Source organism: Nerophis ophidion, linkage group LG23 (genome assembly GCF_033978795.1).
Source record: "Nerophis ophidion isolate RoL-2023_Sa linkage group LG23, RoL_Noph_v1.0, whole genome shotgun sequence".
Lineage (NCBI taxonomy): Eukaryota > Metazoa > Chordata > Actinopteri > Syngnathiformes > Syngnathidae > Nerophis > Nerophis ophidion.
In genome coordinates this window covers 5,235,115-5,254,107 of record NC_084633.1, presented here as the reverse complement: position 1 = coordinate 5,254,107, position 18,993 = coordinate 5,235,115, and the positions used below count along the sequence as shown (strand labels likewise).

Below are 18,993 nucleotides of genomic sequence, written 5' to 3'. Positions count from 1 at the left end.
ATTCTACATAGTCAATCTTTAATGTTTCAATCTACATTTTGTAATAAACAAATTATAAGTTTATTTTGATATGACCAAGACACCTAAAAACAAAAACACATTCGTTTTCATCAATTTACAAGCTAGTGGGCAACACACATACATTGGAGTGAATGAATTTTGTGCCCAGATGAGTGCCCACGTCCACTGCATGTGACAAACTGAAGACAAGTGACATGTGTCTGACGGACCCCTACGTAAAGCCCCGCCCCAGGCTGTAGTCCTGTACTGTTGTTGTTTTTCTTCATGTAATCACAGCGGGTTTTTTCTGTTGTTGTCAGAGGTGGGTAGAGTAGCCAGAAATTGTACTCAAGTAAGAGTACTGTTACTTTAGAGATTTATTACTCAAGTAAAAGTAGGGCGTAGTCACCCAAATATTTACTTGAGTAAAAGTAAAAAGTATGTTGTGAAAAAACTACTCAAGTACTGAGTAACTGATGAGTAACCTGTTTGTTTAATTAATACGGCCACAAATAATGCACAAAAACATAAAAATAGCAATGAGCAAATTCCTAGCCAGGAATATCTCTTAAGCAACTAAAACAATAATATATATTAAATAATAAATCATGAAAATGAAAAAAATTAAGGCAAATTGAGCCACAATAACTCAACAGCACCATAGGCTCAGTAGGCATTCATCGATTGATTGATTGATTGATTGATTGAAACATGTATTAGTAGATTGCACAGTACAGTACATATTCTGTACAATTGACCACGAAATGGTAACACCCCAATAAGTTTTTCAACGTTAATCAATTACTTAATAAATGACCAAGTCGAGGTGATCTACCTCATATATATATATATATATATATATATATATATATATATATATAAATAATTTATAGTTATTTATTTTGCCGTTTTTGTTGACATATTAAAGGTGTTTTAATGAATATACATGAATGTTTAACATATTACCTGATTCTGATGACTTGCATTGACTGGAATCAGATAGTGCTGATAATGTCCACATTTTCAAATGGAGGAGAAAAAAAGTTCCTCTTTTCTGTCTAATACCACATGAATGTCGTTGGTTTTTGGCATCTTCCATATTCGTTTTTATACACTTTACAATAAATGCATTGGCGGCAAACTCCGTAGTTATCTAGCTTGTATGCTCTGGCTTTCGGAGACTCTTATTTAGTTAGCGCACTAAGCGCAGGCGCGATGGAGCAGCACTTTTATTGTGAAGACAGGAACTGTGCGATCAGTCTTTAGGCTTTTGACGGGAAGTACGGTTGAAGTAAAAAGTGTCTTTTTTCTTTTAAACTTTTAATTGATTGATTGAAACTTTTATTAGTAGATTGCACAGTACAGTACATATTCCGTACAATTGACCACTAAATGGTAACACCCCAATAAGTTTTTCAACCTTTTTAGGTCGGATTCGACGTGTGAAGGTCACGTGACCGCCTGGTTTTGTTTGATTGGTCCAACGTCACCAGTGACTGCATTTGATTGGTGAAACACAGGCATGCGTAGATTCTACTTAGAATGCGTGTCTGACAAAATCAAAACAAACAAAGGGTGCATTAACAGATCGATAAAAAAAAAAAAGTAGCGAGTAGCGAGCTAATTGTAGATAAATGGAGCGGAGTAAAAGTAGCGTTTCTTCTCTATAAATATACTCAAGTAAAAGTAAAAGTATGTTGCATAAAAACTACTCTTAGAAGTACAATTTATCCCAAAAATTACTCAAGTAGATGTAACGGAGTAAATGGAGCGCGTTACTACTCACCTCTGGTTGTTGTTCAAGCTTACTTATGTTCTGCTCCAGCTTCCAGCAGCTCACCAAGAAAAAGTTAATCCTCTGTAATGCATCCATTTTTCAGAGCATTTAAAAAGTCTAGTCCTGCTCCTGCATGTTGTAGTAGCAATGATGCTACTGCTAGTACATCAGGGACAGCAGCCAGCAATACTGCACCTTTAGCACCAGCAAGCACTGTTTCTCCTGCACCAGCTCCCTCCATCCCCCCAACAAGCGCTCCCCCAAAGCAGCCTGCTCAGCTACCCAGTGACTTAAATGGCAATGCACCATCTCAGCCAATACTGGGTGGCTACCCAAAGCGTGCATTTGGTACAACATTAAGATCATTCAATCCTGCCTGGTACCGCACACGACCATGTCTAGAGTATTTTGTGGTGCGAGACGCCTGCTTCTGTTTCCCCTGTCGGAAATATGGCTGTTAATGTTTCCCCCCTGAGGGATTGCCACCTTATTGTGGTCAGGGGGTTTGCGTGCCTCAGTGACCGTAAGAGCTATACCAGCAGGAGCTTAGTCTTCAGGTGGGACACCCAAGTTGGACAGGTCTGAAGGTAGAGGCCTGACAAAGTGCAATCCACTACTCCAGGTTAGGGTTGGACACATAGCTAAAGACCCATTTCAATGAAGAAAGCATCGTTACTATAAGCACAGAAAAAAAGTCCTGGAGCATGATGTGTACACATGATGCCCCCTTCACATTTCTGACTGCCCCCTCATATAAGCGTGCCTAGAACCGCCCCTGTTAGGGCCCCAATTTACCTGGCCCCGGTCCTGAAGCTCTCCAGCAGTGTGTTCCGCAGATGAGTCTTTGTTCTGGTAGTTGATCAAAATAAAAGGTCCTCAGGATGTTAACAGCTGGGTCAGATACGAAGACACGCCATTAAGACATTTAAACACTAAACAGAACATTAAAAGCCACCCTGAAACGGACTGGGAACCAATGCAGTGACTTTAAAAAAATTTGTTGCGATGCGGTCACTCGCTCTCTCGTCGTCAGAAGCACCTGTGCGGCAGAGATTTTGTAATAACTGTATGTTTCTGTCTCGCAGTTTGACATTGACGGCGATGGCTGCATCACTTCCGATGAGCTGAGGCACGCCATGGTGAAGTTCCTGGGCGCGCAAACCAGCAAGAAGGAAATTGACGCGGTGGTGAGGGAAGCTGACAGCAATGGGGATGGAACTGTCGACTTTGAGGGTGAGAAACAAACAGCAACACGAGAAATACGGTCGTCTCTCGCTACATAATTTTTAAAACCTAAAAGAAGCATAATCTCCATGTTTTATTTATGTAATTTGTTTTATTATGTTGCGGCGATCAATGCACCAACCAGGACTTTTGTTTCCGGGTTAAAGGTAAATAATGCCAACAACACTTTGGCTAATATTGGTGCTAATCTATTGTCACCATGAATTGATTTACGTGGACCCCGACTTAAACAAGTTGAAAAAGTTATTCGGGTAAATTGTATGGAATATGTACTGTACTGTGCAGTCTACTAATAAAAGTTTCAATATAATAATTATTTTATTGAAGTCATTTGTAATTTACTTTTTATCTTAATAGTTATGCAATATTCAATTTTTTTATATTTATTTACTGTGTTTGTATGTATATTTTTTCTATTAACCTTCATATGTCTTACTTGTATTTTATTCTTTATCTCTACACATGGTTTTTACTATTTTACAAGTTGTATTATTTTTGTTTTCCAACGTTCCTTTAGATGAGCCATCTGCCTCAGGGCTTATCAGCCGTGCTTGTGAGAGCGCTTATGTGTCAGCGTCCTGGTGGCCATTGTCTGATGACCTCCTGGTGAAGATGGTTCCTGTGATAGTGTTTACTCACATGTCTCCTCTGTACTCAGCCATGCAATCATTGGTCCACATTGTTACTTATGTGTATGTTGTGTGTGTTTGTATTTGGTATCTGTATCTGTGCGTACGTATTAGATAACGGGGGATATGGGTCACCGGGGTATTGTTTTTAACTTTGTAAAGCACTTTGCATTGCATTTATTTTATGTATGAAAAGCGCTTAAGTAATAAAGCTTGATGATGAAAACACAAGATCCACTTCGGGTAAATTAAAACTGACTCAATCGATCCTGTCTCAGAAGCAGCCAATGAGGATTTAGATTGGAAGTCACGTGACACGGGTACTACAAAGAGGCAGCTAATGCAGCACTACATGCGGCGTGTAATCTGTATGTGCTATGATCGCTTTTTATTAACACATTAAACAGTGATGGTTACTATGTGTTAGTGGGGAAAAATAATCCCAAAATTCCGCAAAAAAGGATGAAAGCAAACATGGTGGTACAAACACGCAATGTCTGTCACAAAAAAACGTTATAACAGACCATCTCAAAAACGGAATGCAATTTCTATTTTTATTTAAAAACACTCAGAATGTACATTAAAATACAGAATGTCAGATTTACAATTTGAAGTATGAACACTATACTTTGAGAATTTAAAAACGTTTCTCCATCCTCCACTGCAGACCACCTCCTCGATCGACATCTTTTCAAATCAAAGGATGGTCGTCCGTTGGGGGAGGGACACCCGCCTCAAGCAAGAACGACAAAGATGCAACATCCATCCATTTCTACCGCTTATTCCCTTTGGGGTCGCGGGGGGCGCTGGTCCCTATCTCAGCTACAATCGGGCAGAAGGCGGTGTACACCCTGGACAAGTCACCACCTCATCGCAGGGCAAGATGCAATATACACATCGAAATATAAACGCAAAGTGTAAAAAAAAAAATCCACATATTCGATATATCACTTTTCTGCAGAATTACTAGATTGTCCCCAGGTGCGCGATCCACGCTTGATTGTGGCGTCGCTCCCGACGCGCCTCGCCGCTCGCTCGCCATTCCCGCCTCCTCGCCGCCATCTTGGGCTGGGCTCCGGCGTGCCCTGCCTCTCTGTTGGACTGCCGGCTGCGCATCTCCACACCATTAAAATCATACCTATAGTTTGGAAACGTCCAGCGAGCAGCATTGAAATGTTAATTATGTCGTATTATGCCTGGATAACTGCCTTTTTTAATGCTGTTTTGAAAGACCCGTGTCACGTGACTTCAAACCTTTATTTATAAACTGCAACATTTACAAACAATCGAGAAATAATAATAATCAAAATAAGTACAAATCAGTGCCAGGGGGTTGTAAACTCTATAAAGTACCTAAAATAGAATTATATATATATATATATATATATATATATATATATGTATATATGTATGTGTACAGGCCTAACTGCTTGGCATCTCTGCCTGTCGCACCTCCTCCAGTGCACAACGAGGTCAGCTGCAGGGTCGTCAGCTGGTGCCACCGTTCACTGATGTTTCGCCCCCAAGCCAGGACACCTCGCATTGGGGGGGCAAGTGGCTAAGCGGGGACGTCTCCCCGCCCCACTCCCTGCAACTGACCTCAATGGGGTGTTGAGCCCCAAGTGTTGTCCCTCCTCCTTAGCCACATCCAGAAACTTGCCTCCTCTGCCAACTCCTTGATGGCCCTCCTCAGGCTGGAACCATTCAATTCCCGCCGCACGCAGGAGCCGGGTCCCAGAACCGACTAAGAAACCCCTTCATCCGATCTCCACGGGGTGAATGGACACAGACCAGCCTCCGCCCTTGCAGGTCTGCCAACTTGCGGCTCCCCTTACAAAAAAGGTGAGATACATACAGGTAAACAAGTGGGGGGAATGGGAGAATAAAATGGAAAAAATCGGTGTAAGCCTGGGTCCCTGGAGTTGTTTGCCCTGCAGCTCTCCAACAGCTCTCCCAACTTCCTCAGCACCTGATTGTGTCGCCACCGGAAGCGCCCCTGCGTCAGCGTGACGCTGCAACCTGACAGGATGTGTTTGAGTCCTGCATTGTCTTTGCTGCACAGGCAGCACTTGCCCTTTCTTCCGAACCACTGGGCGAGGTTTCGAGGGCATGGCAGTGTGTCATAAGCTGCCCTCACGAGGAAGCTGAGCCGTGATTGAAGAGTGCGCCAGATGTCGGCCCAGGTTATGACTCTTTGTATGGTATCCTCCCAGCGAGTCCATGCCCCCTGTTTTCCCTGGGATACGGCCTTGATCAGATATTATTCTTGCGCCACTTGTGAGACCTCTTCCACCACCATGGCCTTCCTCTGCTGTCTCGTGGCTTTGGACCAGAACTGGACTGGTTGTCCCCAGCCCAGTCCTGCCCGGCTGTCTTGGACACTTCCCAGAATCTCATTGTGTTTCAGCCTCGAGACAGCTTGGTCGACTTCGACCTGGATCCTCCACTTTCGTCCAGTGCGGACTGTCACCGCTGCACTCTTCACAGCTTTGTCTCTTGATTCCCTCAACTCTAGTACAAGGCGAGTCTTCTCTGCCCGTAACCCAGATTGATGGACTTCAGAGGAAGTTGCAGAATGTTCTTGCCGAAAAGACCTGTGTCTGGGAAACAGCGGGGGAGGCCCAGCCACTTCCTGATATAACTGTTGGCGATGCTGTCCATCTTGCTGGCCTTAAAAGATGAAATTTTGGCCACTTTCAGTGATCACATGACGCGGTGGAAAAGTGTGTGTGTGTGTATATTAGGGGTGTAACGGTACGTGTATTTGTATTGAACCGTTTCAGAGGTGTACCAAACTAATACACATGCTAGCAGCGACCGGGCTAGGACAACATATAAAAGCCAGAGCTGGAAGACCCTCCTGCCTCGTTAAGATCTCGCGTTTGGGAACACTTTGGCTGCGCGATACAACAATGGAGGACGGAGGTTTGCCGATATTGTTCAGCAGCTGCTTCTGACAACACGTCAAACGTGTTGCACCTTTTCTGCTTCCGGCTCCCAGACCGTAGTCGAGCAGCGCAGGGGAGACACTCCTCCAGGGCTGATGTATTCTCGGGGGCAACACCCTTCACTCTACCCGGCAGTGGGTCTCCACAGCTCCGGACTCCAGGGTAAATGAAGCGTCCGGCAATTAGTTGCAAATCGTGGCTTTATGGAGGTCTTGCAGACAGCCAATCCAACAAAGCACCAGCCACTCCCGCACTTGTGCTAAGCTCCCTATCCTCGCTCGCACACACACTCACTGACGTCACATGCTGTCACATATTAAAGGGCCACACACACACACACACACACACACGCTACTCTCATAACACATGCTAACCCATTTGAAGCGTCACCACCGCATTCAAGCAGCCTCTCCTCGGCAAGTCAGGCAGGGGTAAAGCAATAACAAATGTTTTTATAGCAGCAGATTTAAGTCCATATTGCAATAAAAACTACATTTTGACCCATTTCTATGGTGGAAAAACAATGAGCCCATATATCCTCTTACTGCCAAGTTAGCCAGGCTAATAAAAGTCTCAATCAATCAATAAAAAAAAGCACTTTATATGTAGAAAGGTTTTGTTAAGAAACCATTCTGAGCCTTATCTTATTTAGTTTTTATTTTATACATGTGGACCACATTAACCCTGGCAATGGACCCTGTGTGTATATGTATGTTATGCCATTGTTTACAAATTTGGTAAATAAATAACCAAAAAAATTTATATTTTGTAGTTTTCTTACTGTACCGAAAATGAACCAAACCGTGACCTCCAAACCGAAGTATGTACTGAACCGAAATTTTTGTGTACCTTTACACCCCTAGTGTAACGCTACAACGCATTTAGTTGTATTCAGTGTTAAAAAAAATATATCGCTCTCACGGAAATATTTTTTTAAATATTTGGCTTGCATGGCTCCCTCACCAAAAAGGTGTGTATATACACACACATATATATATATATATATATATATATATTTTTTTTTTTAACACTGAATACAACTAAATGAGGTGGCGACTTGTCCAGGGTGTACCCCGCCTTCCGCCCGATTGTAGCTGAGATAGGCGCCAGCGCCCCCCGCGACCCCACAAAGGGAATAAGCGGTAGAAAATGGATGGATATACATATATATATATATATATATATATAGAGAGAGAGAGAGAGAGAGAGTGGAGTTAAAACCCAGAAGTGACAGTAACCCATGCCCTACATCAGGGGTCGGGAACCTTTTTGGCTGAGAGAGCCATAAAAGTCAAATATTTTTAAAAATATTTCCGTGAGAGCCATATAATATATATTTTTTAAAACTGAATACAACTAAATGCATGCATTTTTAAGTAAGACCAACATTTTTAGAGTATAATAAGTCTCTTATTATTTTTGATAACATTGTTATTCTGAAGCTAACCAACAATAAATAAAATCATTCTTACCATTAATGCGATTTCTTGAACAGATGCGGTAGAAACCGGATGGATGGATTAAAATGCATGAGAATGTTTTAAATTTTGAACGTTATTTTTGACACTGTAATTGCCAGCGGAAATATTCATTACTTACCGTGTTAAGCAATGTCATCAAAAGAGCCACATCTGGCTCTAGAGCCATAGGTTCCCTACCCCTGCCCTACATGTGTAATGATAGTGTTTGACCACATGGTGGTAGTAATAGTCTACAAATGACTAGGAACCAATTATAGTATGTGTCTAGTAGGACTCATTAGAGGTAGACACACCTTGTATGCACGACGGTTGAAGAAGCGTTGGTTATATGTTATCGTTATTAAAAGACAGTTCTACAAGACATCCAACGATGTGTTATTTAAAACAATAACATAACAACATGGTCAAAATCAGTGAAAACTACAATTCCCAGAATGCCAAGGTAAAATGGACGCCAAATTACTAATTGAAGGCACTCATTCCCCAAACAATTTCCATGGATGAAAGAACAGCAAGCAGCCACAACCGCAAGATCCTCTCAACAAGTTTCTCCAAACACACCAATGGTCGGTGAATATTCTTCTTCATTTAATGACGATCGAAATGCTTTGTTTAATATGCTTAACTTGTACCTGCAAGCTTGTTCATTTTCTTTCTGAACTCTCTTCATTAGTTTGTTTGAACTGCTGGGTTGAAATTGAAGCACTGCATCATTGCATTTACCTTTGACCATTGCTGACATACCGTGTTTGAGCAGTTAAAAGCAAGTTGTTTAAAGCACATGTAAAAGTTTAAAGCTGAAGCTAAAATGGCAAATATGTTTAAAGTTAAAGTTACAAAAGATGAATGCAACGTTTAAAGGATAAAGTCATGTTTTGTCAAAAGCTAAAACATTATGTCGAAAGTTTAAAACATTCAGAGGTTTAAAAGCATTTGTAAAAAGTTGTTTGAAAATAACCTGTGTAATCACATTATCTTGGTTTATGTGGTTTGAAGGTTTACCACCCACTGATGATTTTTAAGATTAACTGAAAATAAATATAAATATAAATATATATATATATATGTGTATATATATATATATATATATATATATATATATATATATATAGCTGTTTGTGTGTGTGCGTGAGACAAGTGCAAAGCCACAGAGCCACAAGCTCACACAAGTTCAGTAAATAATTTAAAATGTGAAACACAGCATCATAATTTTCTCAGCGTTTTGGTTGTTAGAAGTAGAGAGTCTTTTAATGTAGAGTTCTAATTCTTTTTTAAAGGCACAAAAAACAGGCCGGGTATTCAGAAACTTACATTAATGAATATGAGACTTAGCCAATAGAGCAGTGGTTCTCAACCTTTTTTCAGTGATGTAAACCAAAGCATTTTTGGTTGGAAAAAAAGAGATAAAGAAGTAAAATACAGCACTATGTCATCAGTTTTTGATTTATTAAAGGCTCACAACAAGGCGCAATTATTCATGAGCGGCGCTAAAATTCCCGCACACCTGAGCAACTCTGCGGTTTTTTGGGGGATATTTTGTGGCTATAGCACATTTGCTGTGAGCTTGGACCGACGGGGTGGAGTGAATCCAATGTGGTATCATCCCCTACTTTTTTGCAAAATTTAAATGTCCTGTATCAGCCGGATTCTTCATCGTCCTCATCTTTACGGCGTAGAGGCGCAGACTGGCCCTCCCTCCTTTCCTCCTACTCCTCTTCCTCCGCAGCAGTCACCGCCGCTGGATCCTAAGACGACCCCGGCGGAGGATGGCTTTCGCTCCCTCCTAGAAGTGGATACTATAAAAGCCCGTTTCTGCCTCAAAAACAAAAATAAATCCCAATGGTAAGTCATAAATAATGAGATAAAAAGTCGTCATTTAAACTTTGAATTTAAAAATCGATATGAGGTGGTTCGGGCATCTGGTCAGGATGCCACCCGAACGCCTCCCGAGGGAAGTGTTTAGGGCACGTCCAACCGGTAGGAGGCCACGGGGAAGACCCAGGACACGTTGGGAAGACTATGTCTCCCGGCTGGCCTGGGAACGCCTCGGGATACCCCGGGAAGAGCTAGACGAAGTGGCTGGGGAGAGGGAAGTCTGGGCTTCCCTGCTTAGGCTGCCGCCCCCGCGACCCGACCTCGGATAAGCGGAAGAAGATGGATGGATGGATATTTTCACGAGGTGGCGACTTGTCCATGGTGTACGCCGCCTTCCGCTCTAATGCAGCTGATGATAAAGACGTTAAATGTGTGTAAAGCTGTGTGAATAAGATAGTTAGCTCAGTCGTCAAAGCAAGAATGGTGGATACCTACGGTGCCTGAGAAAGTTCACATCAAAGGGAAACAATAACAAAGACACAATGCAACAACTTTTTGCTACGGCACGTTTGCAAAAGCCACAACACATACAAACACTACAACACAATAGTATGAATTGATTAACGTGGACCCTAACTTAAACAAGTTCAAAAACTTATTTGGGTGTTACCATTTAGTGGTCAATTGTACGGAGTATGTACTGTACTGTGCAATCTATTAATAAAAGTTTCAATCAATCAATCAAAAAGCCACAACACAACTTTAAGCCACAAAGGAAGCAACAGACACAACAAAAGTGACAGCGGAGCAGGTTTAGCTGACGGACATAGAGAGGCAGAAGTGTAATGAACATAATTATTGGTAATATTAAAATAGAAAAAACAGTTATTTATGACTTTAAAATGGTCACACTTCACTTACTTTTCCAATCTCAATCATTACATGGTTTTAACTTTACGTCTGAGGAAGCCAGTCCGTCACCGAAACTTGTCCGCTGTTACCTGCGTTTGATCGTTTTTTAATGTTTAGTGTTATAGTTATGTTGTGGCATTTGTATTTGAATTGTTTTTCTCGGCTACCGCAGCTGTTTGAATAATAAAAAAAACTTATTACCATATGTCCCGGCAAGAAATCTGCGTTCAAAGGACTCCGGCTTGTTAGTGATTCCCAAAGCCCAAAAAAATTCTGCGGGCTATAGAGTGTTTTCCGTTCGGGCTCCAGTACTCTGAAATGCCCTCCCGGTAACAGTTCGAGATGCCACCTCAGTAGAAGCATTTAAGTCTCACCTTAAAACTCATTTGTATACTCTAGCCTTTAAATAGACTCCCTTTTTAGACCAGTTGATCTGCCGTTTCTTTTCTTTTTCTTCTATGTCCCACTCTCCCTTGTGGAGGGGGTCCGGTCCGATCCGGTGGCCATGAGGGGGTCCGGTCCGATCCGGTGGCCATGTACTGCTTGCCTGTGTATCGGTTGGGGACATCTCTGCGATGCTGATCCGCCTCCGCTTGGGATGGTTTCCTGCCGGCTCCGCTGTGAACGGGACTCTCGCTGCTGTGTTGGATCCGCTTTGGACTGGACTCTCGCGACTGTGTTGATCCATTGTGGATTGAACTTTCACAGTACCATGTTGTACCCGCTCGACATCCATTGCTTTCCTCCTCTCCAAGGTTCTCATAGTCATCATTGTCACCGACGTCCCACTGGGTCATTATTGTCACCGATGTCCCACTGGGTGTGAGTTTTCCTTGCCCTTATGTGGGCCTACCGAGGATGTCGTGGTGGTTTGTGCAGCCCTTTGAGACACTAGTGATTTAGGGCTATATAAGTAAACATTGATTGATTGATTGATTGATTAAAATAAGTAGGTCAAAACATTTGATCTGAAAAGATTTGGTTGCACTTATTTCTCTCGTACACCTCCCTTTCATTCAACCCTGAAGAGATGTTGATTGTATTTTTTGTTGAAAAACAACAGCAAAAGTAGCAAGTAAAATGTTAAAATGTTAGTTACTGTACTTTAATATATAATTTCTTGAATATTAAAAATGTAAGCACAAAACTTTTCTTCTTGTTAATTCAACCTGAAGTGTTGCTTGCACATTATTCAAATAACATGTTAATGCATTGGCCATGTTGTTGTTTACTTGCTTGTTTGCATCGATAATTCATTCACCAAATTCCCTTAGAAGAAATAACAGGAACATAGATAATTTCACATGCAGTGTCCGGTATCCAGTATTTATTTCAAAGTCACACTGGTTGGAATTTTTATTTCTAAAAAGTTACTGAATTGATTTCAACTCGCTGAATCCTTTCAGATCCTATTGTTCTTAATACAAACCCTGTTTCCATATGAGTTTGGAAATTGGGTTAGATGTAAATATTAACCGAATACAGCGATTTGCAAATCCTTTTCAATCCATATTCAATTGAATGCACTACAAAGACAAGATATTGGATGTTTAAACTCATAAACTTTATTTAATAATAATTAACTTATAATTTCATGGCTGCAACACGTGCCAAAGTAGTTGGGAAAGGACATGTTCACCACTGTGTTACATCACCTTTTCTTTTAACAACACTCAATAAACATTTGGGAACTGAGGAAACTAATTGTTGAAGCTTAGAAAGTAGAATTCTTTCCAATTCTTGTTTTTTGTAGCGCTTCAGTCGTTCAACAGTCCGGGGTCTCCGCTGTCGCATTTTACGCTTTATAATGTGCCACACATTTTCAATGGGAGACAGTTCTGGACTGCAGGCGGGCCAGGAAAGTACCCGCAGTCTTTTTTTATGAAGCCACGCTGTTGTAACACTTGTCTTGCTGAAATAAGCAGGGGCGTCCATGATAACGTTGCTTGGATGACAACATATGCTGCACCAAAAGCTCTATGGGTCTTTCAGCATTAATGGTGCCTTCACAGATGTGTAAGTTACCCATGCCTTCGGCACTAATACACCCCCATACCATCACAGATGCTGGCTTTTGAACTTTGCGCCTATAACAATCCGAATCGTTATTTTCCTCTTTGTTCTGGAGGACACCACGTCCACAGTTTCCAAATATAATTGGAAATGTGGACGTGTCAGACCACAAAACACCTTTCCACTTTGCATCAGTCCATCTTAGGTGAACTCGGGCCCAGCCAAGCCGGTGGCGTTTCAGGATATTGTTGATAAATGGGTTTGGGTTTGCATAGTAGTTTTAACTTGCACTTACAGATGTAGCGACCAACTGTAGTTACTGACAGTGGTTTTATGAAGTGTTCCTGAGCCCATGTGATGATATCCTTTACACACTGTCGGTTTTTGATGCAGTACCGCCTGAGGGATCAAAAGTCTGTAATATCGCTTACGTGCAGTGATATCTCCAGATTCTCTGAACTTTTTGATGATTTTACGGACCGTAGATGGTAAAATCCCTAAATTCCTTGCATGATGTTCTAAAACTGTTCGACAATTTGCTTACAAAGTGGAGACCCTCGCTCCATACTTGTTTGTGAATTACTTAGCATTTCATGGAAGCTGCTTTTATACCCAATCATAGCACCCACCTGTTCCCAATTAGCCTGCACACCTGTGGGATGTTCCAAATAAGTGTTTGATGAGCATTCCTCAACTTTATCAGTATTTTTTGCCACCTTTCCCAACTTCTTTGTCACATGTTGCTGGCATCAAATTCTAAAGTTAATGATTATTTGCAAAAAAAAAAAATGTTTATCAGTTTGAACATCAAATGTTGTCTTTTTGTAGCATATTCAACTGAATATGGGTTGAAAATTATTTACAAATCATTGTATTCCGTTTATATTTACATCCAACACAATGTCCCAACTCATATGGAAACGGGGTTTGTAAACTAATATAGTCCCTGAATTATATGGGAAAAATCTAATTATGATTATAAACAAATTGTTCACACCTATTGTTTTATATTTTAATTGATAGTAGTATAAAATTGGTACTTGAAAAACATTGCAGTTGCATAAACGGTGCCTGAACTGGTACTTGAAACATTAAAAACATGTACATTTTTTTGTAAAAATATAAATAAAAAAATTATTAATTTATAAGAGGGGACTGGAATTTTGGGGAACTTTGCCCATCATTTGCTGTCCTTATGTAAGACAAGGACACATATGTTTTTCATTTTTTATGCTTTGTAAATCGTAAATAAACTTTAGCATAAGTCAACTAACGTCACAGGGAGTTGTTATATTTCACCTATTCAGCGATTCAGCGGTCTAAAAAATATTCAAACCCCTCCGTTTTATAACCACACTGTAAGTATATATGTAATGTAGTAACAGGCACATTCATAATAACATGTAATTACATATTTTTCTCATTTCAAGCATTCATTTCACAGACGTGTCTCAACATTTGCTTTTCTTTTCAATGACAAATCTACTATTCGCGGCATTTGTGAGAGACAAGAAGGACTACTTTGAAACAATTTATGATCCACAACCTAAAAATGTTTAGCCTAAATATAAGAAGAATGAGCAACAAGTTTTAGAAGTTGTGTGTAAAAAAGATGCAACTTTAGTTAAACCTAAGTATACTACGAATATATCAAACAAACACTCTACGGGTGTCTGCTCTCACTGGGATGCCAACTGGTGGAATGTTCATATTTTCCCGTTTAGATGAAGAATTAATCATAATCCCCACAAAAGGTTGAAAAATAAAAGTTTCCGCAAACAATAAAAAAAAATATATGTATATATATATATATATATATATATATATATATATTCGTGTCTTTGTCAAAGTTGACCACTTCTCGATTTGTTGTTTAGCTCTGTTATACATGCTCTGCAAAATTTTGATTAACAATAATAATAATAATCAGGTCACATGATATAAATGGTAAAATGCTCAGTGGCCTAGTGGTTGGAGTGTCCGCCCTGAGATCGGTAGGTTGTGAGTTGTGAGTCATACCAAAGACTATAAAAATGGGACCCATTACCTCCCTGCTTGGCACTCAGCATCAAGGGTTGGAAGTGGGGGTTAAATCACCATAAATGATTCCCGGGTGCGGCACCGCTGCTGCCCACTGCTCCCTTCACTTCCCAGGGGGTGATCAAGGGGATGGTCAAATGCAGAGGACAAATTTCACCACACCTAGTCTGTGTGTGAAAATTGTTGGTACTTTAACTTCAATGTGTTTGTCTTACATAGGAATTCTGAATAACAGGCGAAATATACCAAAAATATTGTCGTTCTCCTTTTTGGAAATTTGTGACATTCAAGCTGAATAAACAAGCAATTTCAATACTTTATTTATATAAATCAAACGTAATACTTTCAAAAATGAGTAATAAAATCCACAACAAAATGTCATAATTTTTGCAGCAGTACAGAACAATTTTTCCAGCAATGCAGAACATCCATCCATCCATCCATTTTCTACCGCTTATTCCCTTTCGGGGTCACGGGGGGCGCTGGCGCCTATCTCAGCTACAATCGGGCGAAAGGCAGGGTACACCCTGGACAAGTCGCCACCTCATCGCAGGGCCAACACAGATAGACAGACAACATTCACACTCACATTCACACACTAGGGCCAATTTAGTGTTGCCAATCAACTTTTCCCCAGGTGCATGTCTTTGGAAGTGGGAGGAAGCCGGAGTACCCGGAGGGAACCCACGCAGTCACAATGCAGAACATAAAGTGCCAAAAGTGACTCTTGCAATTATTGATGGTCATAAATCTGTGGGTTCCAGAATAGTCACTAGCCATAACCGACCCTGGTGCATAATAAGGGAGTGCTCTGTTTTTGCTGTGGCTAGCTTAGTGCTGCAATACAAATGGTGTTATGATGGCTGCTGTTAACGTGCTAAAGCTCGTAATTAAGTGTAAAACTAGCTTCAGACCTATAATGCAAAACCAACTTTTCTTACCTATTGGTACTTGCTTTTGTGTATTTGGGATTCCCATAAGTCTCGAAAATTTGTAATATAAAAGTGGAAGCATTGCGGAGATATTTATAGAATAATCATACCTTCTTTCATGCTTTCTCGAAACAAGCCGTTTGAAATTAACTCGTTCTGGTCACGTTTTCTGCCCTGTGAGGTCAGACGATATCTCCATGTATGGTTTAAATTTACCCGAAGATCCTTGCACGAATTTGCAAATGTAATCTGACGCTGTAGTCAATAAGTTCCTTCTTTTTTCTTCAGACTGGCTTGTACATGGTCATGCATCCTCTGCTGTTGCCATTTCTAATACAAAGTAACGTACATCTCCAAATTTTATCTGTCAATAGACTGCATATAGAAAGAAGCGTTAAGAACTAAAACATTGCTGGCGGGGAGAAAACGCAGTCAAAGTGGAGCCACGTAACTAAGACCAAAACGGCGCAACCTTAAGATACAGTCAGGAAGCTGCTTGAAAACGGTCTGTAAAACATAATCAATGCAAAATTTTGACAAGAGAACCACCATTACATGTTATTTAAACCACAAGGAAGTGTTTTATAAGTAGAAAAAACATCACAATATGACCCCTTTTCAGAGATGTTACTTGCACAATATCACCATCGAGCAAGTGTTGCAGGTTGCTGGCCTGACTTCTTACAAGTTGCAAAATGTGTGTTACAATCAAACAATGTTAACCAAGGTTTACCTAGTGGCCCGGGAAGCTGTGTGGCCCCCGCTGCCGGCAGTATGCCTTACAGTTTTACTTTCTCACGGAAGGTCATACAGGAATTGGAAGACGCTCATGGGAAGGAAGGACAAAATGGGGGAGTTTCCTGAAGAAAGCAGGAATTGTCAGATATAAAGTTTATAGGTGAGCTTAATTTGACTGTCTCTAAACTTTTGAATGCACAACTGTTCGTTTCAGTACGTATTGCACAACTTTCTGTTTTCTAATACGGACAATCCATTAATGGACCAATAATTGTCCTGGTTCAAATAAAGTTGGCCAAATTCATTGGCAGCTAGTATCTTGATTGACATCATGAGACAGAGACAAAGTCTAACAGTTGGTCAACAGTACTTTGCCAGTCCGACACTTCAAACAGGATGTTCCCAAAGATAAATGGGCACTGTGCGTCGGGACGATTGACAAAAATACTGTTCTGTATGCTTTTCTGTAAATATACTTTAATAAAATGCGCCTGTTGTACATGTTGCAGTTAACCTGCTTGTTAGAGAATAGCAAGTTGTGTAAAAAGTACTGAAACAGTTGGACATGTGCAAGGGTTTTGAATTAAGTCCACCTGTAAAATGTATACTGCATAATATAAATGTTAGGTACATCTTGAAATTTTACTCAAAAGCTGCATATCGCTTATGTTTTCTGAGTAGTTTACGATTATTTATTTTCAAATTCTGTGGACATTGAGAACATCAGTGATAACATTCAAACATCAAGTAGTTTTACTGAAGTATGGAGAAGGGGTAAGATAAGATGCAAGTAAGCGTATGCTACTTCCTACTCGTTTTCGTACATGTTTGGATGGTATATATACATAAACTTGTGTATTGCTAAATTGTAATATCAAGGATTCTTATAGTTGATTCTGATTTGATAAATTTTACCCACAGTTTATGAGCAGACGAATCATTTTTTTTTTTTTAAAGAGAACGATAAACAGATTGTGAAATATGGTAGTAAATATACTGATGGATCACTAGGTGTCAGTAACACCACATTAATGTGAATCTAACCACTATCTGTTGATTCCTTCAAAGTAGTAATGGTATCAATTTATTTTGAATAATGCAATACAGCTTATATTTTCAGTTTTTTATTATAGCATGTCCGAAAAGGTGTATAAAGAGTGAACTAAAAAAACGTATTTAAAAAATCCAGAGTTTCTTTTAAGTGAACAAAACAGATGACATTTGCGACTTTTTCCCCTTGAACAAAAAGTTGCAACCACTTGGATAAACAAACAATTGCGATTGCATAATTTAGTGAGGTCTTCGGCTCTGGCGCATCGTAGAGAAGAAATCAAACTTAATCAGAGGAAGTAGAAGTTAAACAACGTTTCTGTATGTTAACATGTGGCAGGATCATTACCATTGACAGAGGTAAACTACACTTCTGGTGCAGGGTGCTATGTCTAAATTTAGATGCACACTATTTATATTTTCAATAACAAGTGACATTTGAAACCTTGGTGGGTTCACTTTGATTAGCTAGCTACTTACAAATCAAATCCTTGTAATATCGAAGACCGAAATGGAGCCACAAACTACATTTTATTTCGTGCCACAAAAACTAGCCGACCTTGGTTATGGATGTGAGTGTAAAGTGCAAGGGGACAAAAGTTGTTTGGTGACACCTGTGGTTAGCATGTATACATTTCCAAGACACCCATCTTTCCAGAATTTTTATATAGCAAAAAATACCATCTTATAGACGCGTCAAGACTGTTTATTTTTTGTAGCTTGTTCTTTTAGTATGGGATCTGACGGTGGTCAAAGACAGTGACACCCTCTCAGGCCGTCCCGTGGGCCTGATGCCATGAATCCCTCTTACCGGCTCCTTGGCAGTTAGGAAGGCATCCGCATGCTGCATCCACATCCCAGCAACAGCGTCACAGATTTGGGCTTACTAACTCAAGTCCCCAGCCAATCACACATCGACAAAGCCAATTCATAGCAGAGGTAGCCAATAGTTGTCCTTGATGTTGCTGAGTTGTCATTCCTCCGATAAACCCACTATATACACACAACACATGCAGACAGTATAGTGGGAATGTGTACATACTTTCAAAAAAAACTGTGGATGTAAATAAAATAAAAAAAAAACATATCTGTTGTTGTAAAGAAATGGTTGTTTGGTTAAGTTTTGTCAATACTTAACATTTTCAAGCATGTATAACGAAACTCAAGCAAGCAAGCGTTACTACAGTTTAAACTTTAGTGCACTCTTGTGGTCAATGTGAGTAGCTTAGGGTCTGTTATTTTAGCTTTTTTTTGTTTTTACTGTTTGAATGCAGAAACAATATTCTATGTTTTATGTTGTTGTGATACTGCTTTGTAAAAAGCAAAAATTAAACCAGTGATACAGTACTCAAACCAAATCTGTATTTATATGTCAAAAGTAGTTCAATAAAACATCCACTGTCTTGGAAGCAT

The 18,993-nt window shown here is 40.2% G+C and overlaps 2 protein-coding genes across 34 annotated transcripts in view; one reads left to right on the top strand and one right to left on the bottom strand.

Moving 5' to 3' along the window:
• The window catches only part of LOC133541842 (calcium-binding protein 5-like), a 76,701-nt gene extending 72,796 nt beyond the window's left edge, over window positions 1-3,905 (top strand). For all 33 annotated transcript variants that reach the window (XM_061885509.1, XM_061885510.1, XM_061885508.1 and 30 more), the window contains 2 exons: window positions 2,863-3,010; window positions 3,540-3,905. In XM_061885509.1, coding sequence (XP_061741493.1) covers window positions 2,863-3,010; window positions 3,540-3,769 — 378 coding nt within the window. In that variant the 3' untranslated portion in view covers window positions 3,770-3,905. The remainder of the gene's footprint in view (window positions 1-2,862; window positions 3,011-3,539) is intronic.
• An 11,351-nt stretch (window positions 3,906-15,256) lies between these two features.
• The window catches only part of LOC133541819 (uncharacterized), a 49,351-nt gene continuing 45,614 nt past the window's right edge, over window positions 15,257-18,993 (bottom strand). Inside the window, exon 13 of the mRNA XM_061885443.1 lies at window positions 15,257-18,573. Within this exon, the coding sequence (XP_061741427.1) occupies window positions 18,472-18,573 (102 nt within the window). The 3' untranslated portion in view covers window positions 15,257-18,471. The remainder of the gene's footprint in view (window positions 18,574-18,993) is intronic.